This window comes from Bufo gargarizans, chromosome 4, assembly GCF_014858855.1.
Source record: "Bufo gargarizans isolate SCDJY-AF-19 chromosome 4, ASM1485885v1, whole genome shotgun sequence".
Taxonomy (NCBI): Eukaryota; Metazoa; Chordata; class Amphibia; order Anura; family Bufonidae; genus Bufo; species Bufo gargarizans.
The window spans coordinates 180623317-180637792 of NC_058083.1; the positions used below are offsets into that span (position 1 = coordinate 180623317).

A 14476-nucleotide genomic window follows, 5' to 3' on the forward strand; every position below is an offset into this window, starting at 1 on the left:
CGCTCATGTGAAAGGGGCCTTAGTTGATTCTGCTGGGAGCTGATGGGGTGCACTCAGCTCTGCTGGAAGATACCTGCCGGAATTATTTTTCCCAAAAAGCCTTTCCTGCCTTGTACTCTCACGTGGCGGAGAACGTGGGTACTCCTTGCAATCCTCGATGTGCAGCAGGGTGTACACCCCGGTGGACACCTGGAGTACCTGTTAGGGGCGTGGACAGTACATGTCTTTCAGGGCGAAGCAGCAACACAGCAAGAAGACCATGTCTTGACACCTCCACGTTCGCGTCAATCCAATGCAACAAAGGACAGCGGAAGAAGAATAGCTTACACATTTTGCTGGCTACTCTGTAGCTGTTGGGGACCCACATGGAGAAAGTCCTATGGAGGAGGAGGAGCTACAACTGGAGGAGTCGGTGGTCAAGGAGCAAGACGATTATAATGAAAATGAAAACGACATTGGCCAAGACTCCCAATCATGAGAGTTTTACCGCCTGGTCCTGTCAATCAATGTGGAGAGGGCATGGCAGTTGCTGAGAGCTAAGTCTCTAGGATTAACGGCAACGCCCCCGATGCTCCTACTGGCTCATTTGCATACAATATGATACCTGCAATACCAGAGCCCTCCAGTAGAGGCAGTAACAAGAAACCTCTTCAACAGCAATCCAGAGGATACAAGTATATTCATCCAGAATAATGGAAATCGCCAGACGCTTCATCCCTGTACAGCATATGCACTAAACACACTCCCGCGAGGCTTCAGGGCCAGATGTGAGTGCATCTTCACTGCCTGGCTCTGTCAAAATGGTGTGGGTGCAGCCAGCAGTGAAGATGAGCAGAGCCTGGGGTGCACCGCCTTTGTTGCACCAAAGAGCTAATTAGCATAAAATAAACATTCTCTCTACAATGGGACCACTGATGGACATAGAACAAAGACCGCATCAAAGAAGGATACATCACCAAGTATGTGGTGACCGACACACAGCAATTTTGCATTTTGTTTTTTTACTTTTTCATATTTCCGTTCAAATAGACACAAGGGCTTGTTTTTTGAGGGACAAATTGTACAAATGGTGTAGAACTGGCTGTGGCCGTATACAGCGGGTCCGCAATACACGGGCACTGGCCGTGTGCAACCCGCATCATTGCTGCGGACCCATTCAGTCTGTGCCTCCGCACTGAAAAAAAAATTGAATGGGTCTCGATCTGTCCCGACCGCCGAACGGATGTTGCCCATGCATTGGGGAACGCAATGCACAGAACGGCCGCACAACGGCTGTGTGCATGAGGCCTAATGCTGTGTAAGGGCTAATTTTTTGCAGGGCAGGCTGACATTTTTATTGATACCATTTTGAGGTGTTTATGACTTTTTGATCACTTTTTACTCTATTTTTTTGTTGGACATGAAGCAACAAAAAAAGCGGAGAATAAGCCATTTTGATTGTTTTACAGTTATGCGTTTCACTGTATGAGATATTTTAATATTTAAAATAGTTCGGTCTTTTCCTCATGCGGCCATATTCATGAAGTTTATTTTTCCTTTTATATGGGAAAGTAGGGGAGGGGGGGATTGCGTTGAATTGAATTTTTATAAAGGGGAGTCTAAGGCCCCTTGCAGACGAACGTTATTTCCGCAGCGAGTCTGCATCGCAGCACCCGGCCTGACCTCCCATCTCTGATTTATGATGCTATGTAAGAGAGCCACGGAGCATTATCAGTCATGTTAATGCTCCGTGCTTCTGCTGTCCGCATCGGGTCTTGGCTGTCATTCACGGAGCGGATGTCACACACGGCATCCGCTCGTGTGAAGCAGCCCTTACAGTTCTGGAATGTATTGGATAACACTGACCGCATTAGGTCAGTGTTATCCAGTACATTCCAGACCTCTAAGGGTTACATAGCATCATAAATCAATATAATGCTATGTGACTCCCGGCAGAGATGGGAGGTCAGGCTGGGTTCTGCGATGCGGACTTGCTGCGGGAGCAATGCTCGTCTGCAAGGGGCCTAAGGGGATATAAAACAGCTTTCCAAGATTTTTTTTTCTGATGACTAGTGTTGAGCGAAGCAAGCTTTGGATGCTTCATCTGAAGTCTCCTCTTTCAAAACTTTGGAATAAGGCCTCTTTCACACGAGCGGATGCCGTGCGGGTAATCCGCTGCGTAAAAGAGTGCCACAAGCCCTGCTCCGGACAGCAGAGACCCGGAGCGGTAACATGATTGATAATGCTGTTTGCCTCTCTTTGACCTTTTTACTACAAAGGCCCCGTGCAAACGAACGTGTGCTTCCAGATGCCGTATTGCGAATCACCATGATTTAGCAGTAAAAAGGTCACAGAGAGGCGAAGAGCATTATCAATCATGTTACTGCTCCGTGTCTCTGCTGTCCGGAACGGGGCTTGTGGCACTCTTTCACGCAGCGGATAACCCGCACGGCATCCTCTAGTGTGAAAGAGTCCTAATACTGTACCGATATCCATCTCCGTACAGTATTAGAAATGATCACATTTCTAATACGATATGTATTCATACGTTTTATGGTATTTAGTGAATTGTGTTATGGATTCCGTTACCACAGACCATAACGCAATTCCATGACTGAATGTCTTTAGAGGCATTCCATCATAATAGAAGTCTATGGCCTTCAAAACGGATCCGTTTTGCAGCCCATAGACTTCTATTATGAAGGAATGAATAATGGAATGCCTCTAAAGGCATTCTGTCATGGAGTCGTGTTATGGTCCGTGGTAACGGAATCCATAACGCAGTTCACTAAATACCACAAAACGAACCGCAAAAAATTTCAAAATAGTACCTCGGGACCAAAGCAGAGTTCAGTTTTAAAATGGTTTTCCACTTTAAGAATCAACCACCGAAGTTATTCAACGAAGTCACGCGCGATTTCGCTAATAACTTACTTCGGCTCACCGGAACTATACATTCTAATACTGTACAGAGAGGGATCTCCGAAGTTTTGAACAAAGCTCACTTCACTCAAAACTACTGATGACCGATCCTCTGCATAGTCTTTTGTAATCCTATCAGCACTACGCTACCTATTGTTTGCTGTGCTCGTGTCCAGTTTATTTATTTTACGTACGTATATAGCGCTACTATATTCCCCAGCGCTTTACAGACATTAGCATCAAGCTGTCCCCAATGGGGCTCCCAATCTATGTGCAGTTATAACAGTTACAGAAAGACCGCATCAATGTGATCACATGTAACGCGTTTCGGCTCAGACACAAGCCTTTTTCAGACATACTGAGGAAAGCTCACACCTTAGGGTACTTTCACACTTGCGGCAGGACGGATAATGGGGACGGGGCGGCGCAGTACGGCAGTGCGCGGCGAAAGGCCGCCGGACTAAAAGTGCTGCATGTCCGACTTTAGTCCGGCGGCCTCTGACCACAAACTGCGCCACACCGTCCCTATTATAGTCAATGGGGACGGAGCGGCAGCACGGCGAAAGGACGGATTTGACAGGGTGGGCAGCCTGCCGGATCCGTCCTGCCGCAAGTGTGAAAGTAGCCTTAGCCGAAGTGTGTTTCAAGGGATCACATTGATGCGGTAATAAAGGGCACGTAAGTAAAGCCCCCTATAGGGCACAGCACTGTTATTTTACTGCCAGATTTATACAGAAAGCCTATTGGAGGCACAGTATGCATCAGGCACAGACTATACGGCCGTGTGCATGAACGTCTCCATTCTCTCCTCCATTATGCTGGCAGTCATCGTCCTGGTACATGATTCATACGCTTCTGGTTCCCACCCCACCGCCTTCCGCCCAGCCATGCAGACGAGCCCCAGCCCTCCCATTAATCACCACGCTGTCTGACTCAGCACCATGCGGCCTCCGCACAGAGCGGATGTGACGTACAAACGTAAAGCGACAGGCAGCGCGGTTACGTCACCGGATCTATATAAATCCCGGCAGCAGCTAGTCACGCCCTCTTTTTACACAGTCCTGGCTAAGGAAATGGCGCCGGTGAGTGGCGTGAACGCTTTATAATGGCTTCTGTGATATCGGGAGGGAGTGACAGACGGAGGGCATTCACTGACTATGGTGACGCTTGTACAGTCCGGTCCCTAATCAGTCTGACTTTAAGCGTTACTTTTCCGCCTGCAGCTGCTGTATACCCGGTGTGATGGGCTCCGGTTCCTGAGCGCTGTACACGGGAATTAGTGTTTGCATCCCTTCTTTTCTGATCATTCCACAAGGAGCTCTAGGTGTCGGCTGCGTTGTCATTACTCCCAGGCTATTTGTTGGGATAAGTTGGGACAAAACTTACGTTTTTCTTTTCCGGCACTGAATTCCGTCCTAAGAGCTCAATACCGGAAAATAACTGATCAGTTTTATCCCCATGCATTCTGAATGGAGAGCAATCCGTTCAGGATGTCTTCAGTTCAGTCTTTGACTGATCAGGATGGAGATAATACCGCAGCATGCTACGGTTTTATCTCGAAAACTGGACACTTGCCTGAATGCCGGATCTGGCATTTTTTTCTATAGGAATGTAGTAGCGCCGGATCCGACATTCAAAATACTCTACTGCCAGATCTGTCCTTCCGGTCTGCGAGACCGAAAAAAAATGCAGGATCTGTTTTTTTTTTGGATGACACTGGAAAGACTGATCTGGCATTTCAATAAATTTGTAAGATAGATCAGGATCCCATTCAGTTGGCATACGTTTTGGCAGATCCGGCAGGCAGTTCTGGCGACGGAACTGCTTGCCATATCACTCTGCCACAAGTGTGAAAGTACCCCAAGTCATCTCATACTCGGCAGAAGGTCCCTGGATGGATCCTCTAATATGCAGGCGCCAAGCAGTTAGTCTGGTCAGCTCCTGCACAGAAGAGGATCGGTCCAGGGAGAGACGAGAAGGTGGTCTTGTGAGTGTATTGTGTAGCAACCAAAAACTTGCCCACTTTGGACTTTCTGCTGAGCGGCAGGGGAATGTATGTATGATTATCCAACACCTATAATGCCCCCCACCCAAATACCTGCGCACTTCATTCAAGTTATACTTGGGCTTCTTTCACATCTGCGCTTTCCCTTTCTGCTATTAAGATCCATCATAGGATCTCAATAGTGGAGGAAAACACTTCAGTTTTGTCCCCATGCATTGTCAATGGTGACAGAACTGAACGGAAGGTAACAGAGTGCACCAGAATGCATTCTGTCCCTTTTCATTGCATTCCCATGACGCACACAAAAGCGCTGCAAGCAGCCTTTAAAGGGGTTGTCCGGGTTCAGAGCTGAACCTGGACATCCCTCCATTTTCACCCAGGCAGCCCCCCTGACATGAGCATCGGAGCAGTTCATGCTCCGATGCTCTCCTTTGCCCTGCGCTAAATCGCGCAGGGCAAAGGCATTTTTCTGAGTTCCGGTGACATACTGGGCTCTCTATGGGGCTGACAGGAACCCCGGTGACGTCACCGGCACTGATGGGTGGGATTTGGCTCTGCCCTAGCCAGTAAAACGGCTAGGGCAGAGCTAAAGCCCGCCCCTCAGAGCCGGTGACGTCACCGAACACACTGCTGGGCGGAAGTTACCGCCCGGCAGTGTGTTATTAAAAACACAAGAGCCTGTGCCCTGCGCGATCTAGCGCAGGGCACGGGAGCGCATCGGAGCATGAGATGCTCCGATGCCAGGCTCAGGAGGGCTGCCGGGGTGAAAATAAGGGTATGTCCTGGTTCAGCTCTGAAAGTGCAACCCCTTAAAGTGCGTCCTGGGATGCGGAGCAAGACGGATCCATCATGACTCACAATGTAAGTCAATGGGGACGGATCAGTTCTGACACAAAAAAAAAAACTTAACTGTCCCCATTGACTTACATTGTGAGTCATGATGGATCCGTCTTGCTCCGCATCCCAGGACGAACTCAAAGGCTGCTTGTCTCCAATTGACTTACAATTGTTTTAGAGACTGATCCGTCCTTGCTATTTTAGAGATAATACAACCGAATCCGTTCATAACAGATGCAGGTGGCTGTATTATCGTGACAGAAGCGTTTTTGCTGACCCAGCAAAATCGCTGGTGTAAAAGTAGCCTTCCCCTGGCATCCGTGTTGCTCCTGATGCCCGTACGGCCGTCGCTGCATCTCCCCGTTGCCTGGATCAAAACATCTGAGAGGCAGACAATAGCAGGCCGTGACGCAGACAAGCCTTCTTAGCATTGTGGGTGACACTAGGGAGGCTCATTCCCCTCACGGTATGCTATTTTTTGCTCCCATCAACCACCCTAACCGGTCGCCGGATGTTTTGATCCACACGACAGGGAGAACTCCACACTAAACACAGGAGGGAAGGGGAACAGTAACTGGGCCTTGAAACTAGGGAAGAAACAGATCACCTCCTAGACAACCCTAATCCGGGCCCTAACTACCTATCAATATGAATAGACCCTGAAGGTAGGAATATTCATATGCAGGATACCTAGGCCTTTATATCCCTATAAGGCCCTGGAATGAGGTTAGGACCAGAGACAACCCATTCCTCCCCAGATGAATGCAAGTCTCAGGCCCAGATACAAACAAACGCGACACTTCTGTAGAGACTGACGAGCAGTAACACCAGCAACAAACCCAAATGAAGCTAGCTATCTACCACATAGTCAGAAGGGTGGGGTCAGACTATAAAGGGTAGAAGTGATGACCACTGAGCAACAGCTGAGAAAAGGGAGATGGTCATTAGCCCTATCAACACTGAATCAAGAGAAATCAAGGAGGCTGTTAGATTCCTCCATGCTCAGCCAATCTCCTTGATTTCCTGACATCGGTCACCTGAGGGACAGTGACAGACTTGTTGGTTCTGTTATAAATTTGTTCTGAACTTTATATTTTATTTTTTTTGCTGCAGAAAGTTAAAAAGGTGCAGAAGGAAAGAAAATCGAAGAAGGCCTGGAGGTTTACTCTGGACCTTACCCATCCTGTGGAAGATGGAATCTTTGACTCGGTCAACTTTGTAAGTATCTGGAGAATGTGTTTTAGAGTTTATTGGGGACATAAGTAGCAAAACATTATGTGCAATTAAGGGTGAATTTTTTTATATTGTTCACAATGCAGATATGCCTTTTAAAGCGGTTCACCAGGCTATTGATCGATTATCAGTGTCAGATCAATGGGGGTCTAACTGCCATCAACCCTCACTGAACTGTACACTGTAGTGTCTGGCAGTAGCGTACTGTAGCTCAGCTCCCATTCACTTGAAGGTAGCTGAGCTGCTGTATCCCAATGTTTCCAGTATAGTCCTGTGCTGTGGCAACCCAAACTAGTAGATGTGGGGGTGTCAGACCACCACAATTGAGCAATCCTCTGGTTAGGTCATCAATATATTTGCACTGTACAACCCCTTTAGGCCACCTGCACTCGAGTGGGGGTGAACGCAGATTTGTACGTTCCTGCAGCATATCCGCGCCGCAATCTGCAATTGCGCTATGCGCGCAGGTTGCCTTAAAGCTCCCACTAGAACTGCAAGGATGAAGTGACAGTAGCTTGACTTGGAGGGCTGTTGTGAGTCTAAGGTTTTTAATGGTGTGAAGTGAAACTAACTTCAGATGCTTCATCCAAAGTCGCTTCATTCAAAACTTCAGAATATTACTGTACGGAGATCCTTCTCCTTACAGTATTAGAATGTTGTATGGGCTCCAAATTATTCAATGAAGTCACATGCGACTTTGTGAATAACTTCAGCTCATCGGAGCCCATACATTCTAATACTGTACAGAGAAGGATCTCCGTACAGTATTACGAAGTTTTCAACGACACGACTTCTGATGAAGCATCTGAAGCTCGCTTCGGTCAACACTAATTTTTAACATATAGTAAGTAGCTTTTAATAGTTTGGGCCTGTTCAGTTTCTATTTGTAAGACTGGGCTAATGGTTCTTGAATGTTTAAGTTTTCTTAATCTATTCTGTAACTAGGGTCCCCTTCCCTAGTTCGTACCTAGGGTTTCCTTCCCTAGTGTCCATATGTTTGTTTTTGCAAAACAGGAGCAGTTTCTAAGGGAGAAGGTGAAAGTGAATGGTAAAACCGGGAACCTTGGAAACATTGTTCACATTGAACGTACAAAGAGCAAGATAAATGTGGCGTCTGAGAAGCAGTTCTCCAAAAGGTATGTTTCTTGATGGAAAAAAACAGCTTGCAGTAGATCTGTGCATGCCTGTCCTACTGGTAGCCAACATGGCACAGAGAAAATCGCTGGACACATCGGGGGACAGTTTATTGTTATGGCAGTGTTAATTTAAAAACCAGTCGGGGGGGGGGGGGGGGGGGGGGAGATATAAGGGGTTAAGGATCTCAATGCACATTTCTCTCTGGCATTTGCATATACTAAACATTCTTAAAGGGATTCTATCACCAGGATTAACGAAATAGCGCTATTTATATGTGCCCATTAGTCTCCATGAGGTGTTTAAAATGATCCCACTGTTTATGCTCTGTGTGTGTGTTAGATTCTTATAAAAATCGATCTTATTGATATGTAAATCACCTGTCAGGAGCCCAAGGGGTTGTCCCACGATACGTTGCCACGCCCATCGATCCTGAGCTCAGCACCGCCTACCACTTAATTTATTCACTCCACTATACCTGACGTCAGTTCTTCTCAGTGCTGTAATCTCGTGCAGGTGCAGTGGACACTGTAGTCTGCGCCCGTGCGAACTACTGGCACTGGATTCGATGAGTCAACTGCGCATGCGCCAGCTCCCTCGTCGAAGCTGATGTCAGTAGTTCGCACAGGCGCAGACTACAGTGTCCACTGCGCCTGCGCGAGATTACGGTGCTGAAGAACCGACGTCAGTGATAGTGGAGTGAATAAATTAAGTGGTGGGTGCAGCTGGGCTCCAACATATCGTGGGACAACCCCTTTGGCTCCTGACAGAGGTGATTTACATATCAATAAGATCGATTTTTATAAGAATCTAAACACACAGAGCATAAACAGTGGGATCATTGTAAACACTGCATGGAGACTAATGGGCACATATAAATATTGCTATATCGTTAACCCTGGTGACAGAATCCCTTTAAGGGTCCATTTACACTTCCGCAATTTTGTTCCGCATTTTGCGGAACGGAATTGCGGACCCATTTATTTCTATGGGGCAGCACGATGTGCTGCCCGGATCCGAAATTGTGGATCCGCACTTCCGGGTCTGCAATTCCGATCTCGAAAAAAATAGAGCATGTCCTATTTTTGTCCGCAATTGCGGACAAGAATAGGCATTTTCTATTAAGTGCCGGTGATGTGCATTCTGCAAAATGCGGAACGCATATAGCCGTTGTCCGTGTTTTGCGGATCCACAAAACACACACGGACGTGTGAATGGACCCTTAGTCCTCCTGTCAGGCTGCTCAGCCATGGTGGCATATCATGGGCAAGACCCTTCAGCCTCTACTTTATTTGGCGACTTAATATCGTTTAAGTGTAGGAACGATTTTTAGAATGATGGTAATTAGAAATCCTGATGTCCACCAGGTTTTATGGCTAACCATTTTTTCCTGTTTCTTTTATAGGTACCTTAAATACCTTACGAAGAAATACCTGAAGAAAAACAACTTGCGTGACTGGCTGCGTGTAGTTGCTTCTGATAAGGAGACCTATGAACTTAGGTACTTCCAAATCAGCCAAGATGATGAGTCTGAATCGGAAGAATAAATGTCTTTACAGAATAAAGATATTTATACAAAATGTTTATTTTTTTTATTTAGATATTTGTGCACAAAATTGAAGTTTTCTGTTTTGTTCTGCTAATTTAATGCTTAAAGGGGTTCTCATTTACCATGTAGAGAAAGTTAATACAAGGCACTTACTAAGTATAGTGATTGTCCATATTGACTTCTTTCCTGGCAGGATTCATTTTTCCATCACATTATATACTGCTCGATTCCATGGTTATGACCACCCTACAATCTATCAGCTGTGGCCGTGCTAGCAGTATATAATGTGATGGATAAATGAATCCAGTCAGCAATATGGACAATGCATTAGTAAGTGGCTTGTATTAACTTTCTCTACATGATAAATGCCACTTGCTGAAGTGACACAACGGCGTTAACGTTTGCTGTCTTATCAGGGTCTGGACATGCCATGTATAATGGCAAGATTTGCACCTTTTTCTATGTGTGTGTGTATATACAGGTCCTTCTAAAAAAATTAGCATATTGTGATAAAGTTCATTATTTTCTGTAATGTACTGATAAACATTAGACTTTCATATATTTTAGATTCATTACACACCAACTGAAGTAGTTCAAGCCTTTTATTGTTTTAATATTGATGATTTTGGCATACAGCTCATGAAAACCCAAAATTCCTATCTAAAAAAATTAGCATATCATGAAAAGGTTCTCTAAACAAGCTATTAACCTAATTAACTCTAAACACCTGCAAAAGATTCCTGAGGCTTTTAAAAACTCCCAGCCTGGTTCATTACTCAAAACCGCAATCATGGGTAAGACTGCCGACCTGACTGCTGTCCAGAAGGCCATCATTGACACCCTCAAGCAAGAGGGTAAGACACAGAAAGAAATTTCTGAACGAATAGGCTGTTCCCAGAGTGCTGTATCAAGGCACCTCAGTGGGAAGTCTGTGGGAAGGAAAAAGTGTGGCAGAAAACGCTGCACAACGAGAAGAGGTGACCAGACCCATAGGAAGATTGTGGAGAAGGACCGATTCCAGACCTTGGGGGACCTGCGGAAGCAGTGGACTGAGTCTGGAGTAGAAACATCCAGAGCCACCGTGTACAGACATGTGCAGGAAATGGGCTACAGGTGCCGCATTCCCCAGGTCAAGCCACTTTTGAACCAGAAACAGCAGCAGAAGTGCCTGACCTGGGCTACAGAGAAGCAGCACTGGACTGTTGCATGTCATTCGGAAATCAAGGTGCCAGAGTCTGGAGGAAGACTGGGGAGAGGGAAATGCCTGAAGTCCAGTGTCAAGTACCCACAGTCAGTGATGGTCTGGGGTGCCATGTCAGCTGCTGGTGTTGGTCCACTGTGTTTTATCAATGCAGCTAGCTATCAGGAGATTTTGGAGCACTTCATGCTTCCATCTGCTGAAAAGCTTTATGGAGATGAAGATTTCATTTTTCAGCACGACCTGGCACCTGCTCACAGTGCCAAAACCACTGGTAAATGGTTTACTGACCATGGTATTACTGTGCTCAATTGTCCTGCCAACTCTCCTGACCTGAACCCCATAGAGAATCTGTGGGATATTGGGAAGAGAAAGTTGAGAGACGCAAGACCCAACACTCTGGATGAGCTTAAGGCCGCTATCGAAGCATCCTGGGCCTCCATAACACCTCAGCAGTGCCACAGGCTGATTGCCTCCATGCCACGCCGCATTGAAGCAGTCATTTCTGCAAAAGGATTCCCGACCAAGTATTGAGTGCATAACTGAACATAATTATTTGAAGGTTGATTTTTTTTGTATTAAAAACACTTCTTTTATTGGTCGGATGAAATATGCTAATTTTTTTAGATAGGAATTTTGGGTTTTCATCAGCTATATGCCAAAATCATCAATATTAAAACAATAAAAGGCTTGAACTACTTCAGTTGTGTGTAATGAATCTAAAATATATGAAAGTCTAATGTTTATCAGTACATTACAGAAAATAATGAACTTTATCACAATATGCTAATTTGTTTAGAAGGACCTGTATATGTGTGTGTGTTCTCTATCCACAAATACAGCAGCAGCACAGTCAGACAGCGTGCACTGGGTGCAATTCCTCAGAGGTCGGCTTCTCCACAATACGTACTCTCCAAATAACGAGGCAGCACTTCCAGCTTTTGGTGACAGGGTGAAGACCCCAAAACTTTATTCCCAGCAACGTTTTGGCCTACTCAATGAGGCCTTTGTCAAGTTATACAATAGTGCTTACTACTGGGTCTATATACCCACAAATCAATAATCACTCTGCAATTAGTGAATCCACATGTTTTCAATACGATCACATGATCTTCAACAACAACATCACATGACGATCAGTGTCTGATACATATTCGTGTTACATCCATAAATGTTAAATATAATACAACTGCAAAACTCGTATTAACACTGTTCATTCCTCAGTGTAATACAGTATACAGTCAGGTAAAAAATAGTAACCCTTGACCATAGACAGTGCAACGTCAGGGGTCTTATATGAAGTGCAAAAGTGCTCAGTACATACAGGGTTAAAATGTCTTCCTAGTGATGCAGCTGCATCATATCAAAATTAAAATAGGACCTACCACCCATGGACCCGCCGAGTTGGCCAATGTTGGCGTTCCCCCCCTCCTCACCGCACATGCGCCGGGCCAGACGTACCTCACTCACCTCCCGACGTCGCTACGCAACCACGCAAGCTCCCTGGGACGCAAACGTCACTCAGTGGAGCGCATCGGCAGGGGGCGGAGAGCCAGGCCATGTGACACGGCCGCAGTAGCGACGCGTCAGGGGGCATGTCAGTGACCATGGTAACGTGGGATAAACATCCCGGAGCGGACACCAGCGGGGGCATCGGGACCGACACATCGTGCATACAAGCCACATCTATTTTCCTCTCTGTGTGTAAGGGGGGGGGGGGGGGGGAAACAAGGGGCGATAACCGTCGGCACCAGGTTAACATTTCAACCAATCGGTGCCTATAGCATCGTCCCCAGCCCTCCCCCACACTTCGAGGAAAGAATGGTGCAGCTAATTTTAACCCTGTATGTACTGAGCACTTTTGCACTTCATATAAGACCCCTGACGTTGCACTGTCTATTGTCAAGCGTTACTATTTTTTATACGTGTACCTGACTGTATACTGTATTACACTGAGGAATGAACACTGTTAATATGAGTTTTGCAGTTGTATTATATTTAACATTTATGGATGTAACACGAATAAGCATCAGACACTGATTGTCATGTGATGTTGTTGAAGATCATGTGATCGTATTGAAAACATGTGGATTCACTAATTGCATTTGTGGGTATATAGACCCAGTAGTAAGCACTATTGTATAGCTTGACAAAGGCCTCATTGAGTAGGCCGAAACGTTGCTGGGAATAAAGTTTTGGGGTCTTCACCCTGTCACCGAAAGCTGGAAGTGCTGCCTCGTTAATTGGAGAGCGTATGTATATATATATATATATCTGCACTTGGTTTTGGCTCCCAATCAGAAGTGAATGGGACTTGAGTGAAAAAGAATGCAATCGCAGACAACGCTGACTGAACTTGTGCAAAATCAGTTTTTTTCGTGAACAGATCCTGAGAGAATCTGTAACGCTCATGTCAAAGAGCCTTACGGTGGTGTTAGCTTTTTACAGGGGTGGATTAAAGTACCTCATGCCGGTCTAGATTGGCTCCACGCTACTGGGGGAGGTGTTTCATTAATGATGAGACACATATCTTATCCGAATTGAAATGCCTTCTCCGGTAGCATTTCAGTCATCACTTTTGCTAGGTGTAAATGATGATAGACGTGCTGGAGCATATTGCTCCGCTGACACTCTGCCTTTCCATGTCCATTTTTGGAAACTGGCCATTCTCTCTTTGGTGTATAAAAAGTAGCAAACTGGGTTTTGGGAAATTTTACACCAAAGCAAGTCGGAGGGAATTGATAAATCACCCCCTCCCCCCAATAAATATAGTTGTGTATGCATAAGTACTAACTATCTTATAGTTACACTCTCAATACACACATTTAAAGGGATTCTGTCATTACATTTTAGGCCTATAACCTAAACGTATGGCCAGGTCCGTACTAATAACCTGAATCCGAAACGGTCCTTATTAAATCTGCCTGTGGCTCTATTAGCACATAAAACAGGTTTTTATAACCTGTCATTCACCTACCTAAGGTGCCCAAGGGGACGTCTCTTCATACAGTGTTTTCGGCGCCGCCTTCCCAGTTGAAGTCGCCTCCTTTCTCACCTCAGCCCCGCCTCCGCAATCGTCCGGTCCCTCTGCCAGATCCTGTGCGTGCGCACTAGGCATAACCTGAGGGCCTGGACGATTGCGGAGGCGGGGCTGAGGTGAGAAAGGCGGCGCTGGGAACCAGATCACTAGCGGAAAAGACTGGTGGATTTACATGTACTGTTCTCTAGAGTATGGGGAGGAGCGATTGCTAATGGCATCTTCCCCAAGCCCCCCCTCCCCCAAAATACGGTCTCCTTGTTTCCTGGCGCAAGATCATGTTTACACAGTATGATCTGCTACTGGGAAATCATGATCCAAATACCCGATGAATGAGTTTCACTTGTTCTTCGGGTGATCGGTGGTGCATTTACACTGCGATATTATTGCAAACTAGCATTACGAGCCCTCTGATCAATTGTCAGCCTGTGTAAAGGGCCCTATAGTCACAATAGCTCCAAGATGAATAGTTTTTGATATTCTGACAATCGCTATACAAAGCATTAACTGTTCTCGGTTTCTATGCATTGGATGCTGTACTTTCCCTCTATTTGTAAAACTTGCCTGTGTAGCATAAAAAAT

At 45.9% G+C, this 14476-nt stretch overlaps 1 protein-coding gene across 1 annotated transcript; it reads left to right on the forward strand.

Annotated features, from left to right (window-relative positions):
• The first annotated feature begins 3928 nt into the window (after window positions 1–3928).
• On the forward strand, window positions 3929–9690 carry RPL22L1 (ribosomal protein L22 like 1). Its single transcript, XM_044290746.1, has 4 exons — window positions 3929–3983; window positions 6857–6961; window positions 7991–8112; window positions 9516–9690. Exons 1-4 carry the CDS (start codon window positions 3975–3977, stop codon window positions 9655–9657), a joined length of 378 nt encoding a protein of 125 aa, XP_044146681.1. The 5' UTR covers window positions 3929–3974; the 3' UTR covers window positions 9658–9690.
• Window positions 9691–14476: the final 4786 nt, after the last annotated feature.